At 53.8% G+C, this 1,360-nt stretch overlaps 1 protein-coding gene across 1 annotated transcript in view; it reads left to right on the top strand.

Moving 5' to 3' along the window:
* PPTC7 (PTC7 protein phosphatase homolog (S. cerevisiae)) overlaps positions 1 to 972 on the top strand; it is a gene marked incomplete at its 5' end in the record, with an annotated part of 18,602 nt that extends 17,630 nt beyond the window's left edge. The window contains one exon of the mRNA XM_010133865.1: positions 617 to 972. Within this exon, the coding sequence (XP_010132167.1) occupies positions 617 to 675 (59 nt within the window). The remainder of the gene's footprint in view (positions 1 to 616) is intronic.
* Between the last annotated feature and the right edge of the window lie 388 nt (positions 973 to 1,360).

The raw sequence follows: 1,360 nt of genomic DNA, 5'->3' as shown, positions 1-1,360 counted from the left end.
CATGTGGCTGCACAGCTCAGTCACTCGGGGTGACACTGCAGGTCTCGGCACCCAGAGCAGAACCAAACCCCTCTCCTCTGCGCCGTTTCTGCAGGGTTGGAGCGTATTGCTCTGGCTGTGGGGGTCTGAAGTGTGACTAGAGGGTGTGAAGTAGCTTTTAGGAAGAGAATGCAGTGATGTAGTGCTGGAGAAGGTGCTGGAGGGGCATTTGATTTCCAGTAGAAATTCCCGAGAAGATACTGACTTTCCTGCAGCTTGTTTGTGCCACAGCAGTGTCTGTTAAATGACCTGCTGGAGAACAGGCCGCCTGCGCTGCTGGCTGCAGGCAGTGCGCAGGGTCCGCTGCTCCTGAGGGTCCGCTGCTCCTGAGGGTCCGCTGCTCCTGAGGGTCCGCTGCCTCGCTGTAGCTCACTCAGGAAACGCTCGTCTGCTGGATTCAGTGTCGCTGCTGCCTGCAGCTGCGCTTGGGGAAGGAGGTGGGAGAGGTAGTTCCTGTCTCAACACAGACTAGCTCTGGAGTAGTGAAACCGTTTTTAAAGAGCTTTCCCTGGGGAATGTCGCAGGCTGTAAGGTGATGACCCACTGTGGTAACAGTTCCGGCTTTCTGATGTTACAGGGGGAAAACCAGACGACATCACCGTCCTTCTTTCTATCGTAGCCGAGTACACAGACTGACGAGCCGGAGTGTCGGCTCCTGGTGTTCGCGTCGTCCCCGAGCTCCCAGCCTCACCGGACGGTTTCCTGCTGGCAGGATCGCTTCCTTCCTTCGCGGCTGGTCTCAGCAGCTGCTCCTCGAGCTTGTTGCCTGTCCTGAGACACAACTGACGTCCCCGTGAAGAACCACTCTCGTAGTACACTGGTCTTTGTCTGCCAGCAAGAAACGAAGAAGCTCAAGGCTTGAAGCATGTCAGAGCTTAGCCGTTGTCCTTCAAGGGGGAGGATCAATCCCACATCGTTCCCGCCTTTGAAATGTGACTGATTCCAAAGGAGTAGAATTGGTTTATCATCTTTCCAGCTAGGTTCAGTAGATAAAACCTCTCCTGGAGGGCGTGTAACTATTCACTAGACGCGTTCGCTGTTCATTCAAGGGTGTGTTGCAGAGCGCAGGGCCGTAAGCGTAGTCTCGTGACAGTGATAGCTGAGGTTTCGTGTTCCTGAGCTGCGGCTCTCAGGAGGTTCTAACTGCTGTAAACATCCTGCTCTTGCCATGCGTGGTGTCAGCGTAGGAGCCTTTTCCAGTACGGAATGTCACAAAAACATACTTAGTTCAAGTTATATGGATGCAAATGTGTTTTGTGATTTCAGGTGCTTAACTGTGATCTTAAAAGTTCTGCAGATCATTCGTCCGCCATGGGCCTGG

The sequence above is a fragment of the Buceros rhinoceros genome, unplaced genomic scaffold (genome assembly GCF_000710305.1).
Source record: "Buceros rhinoceros silvestris isolate BGI_N320 unplaced genomic scaffold, ASM71030v1 scaffold26573, whole genome shotgun sequence".
NCBI classification, from domain to species: Eukaryota; Metazoa; Chordata; class Aves; order Bucerotiformes; family Bucerotidae; genus Buceros; species Buceros rhinoceros.
The sequence above is the reverse complement of the archived record's forward strand: the minus strand, read 5'-3'. Positions and strand labels throughout refer to the sequence as shown.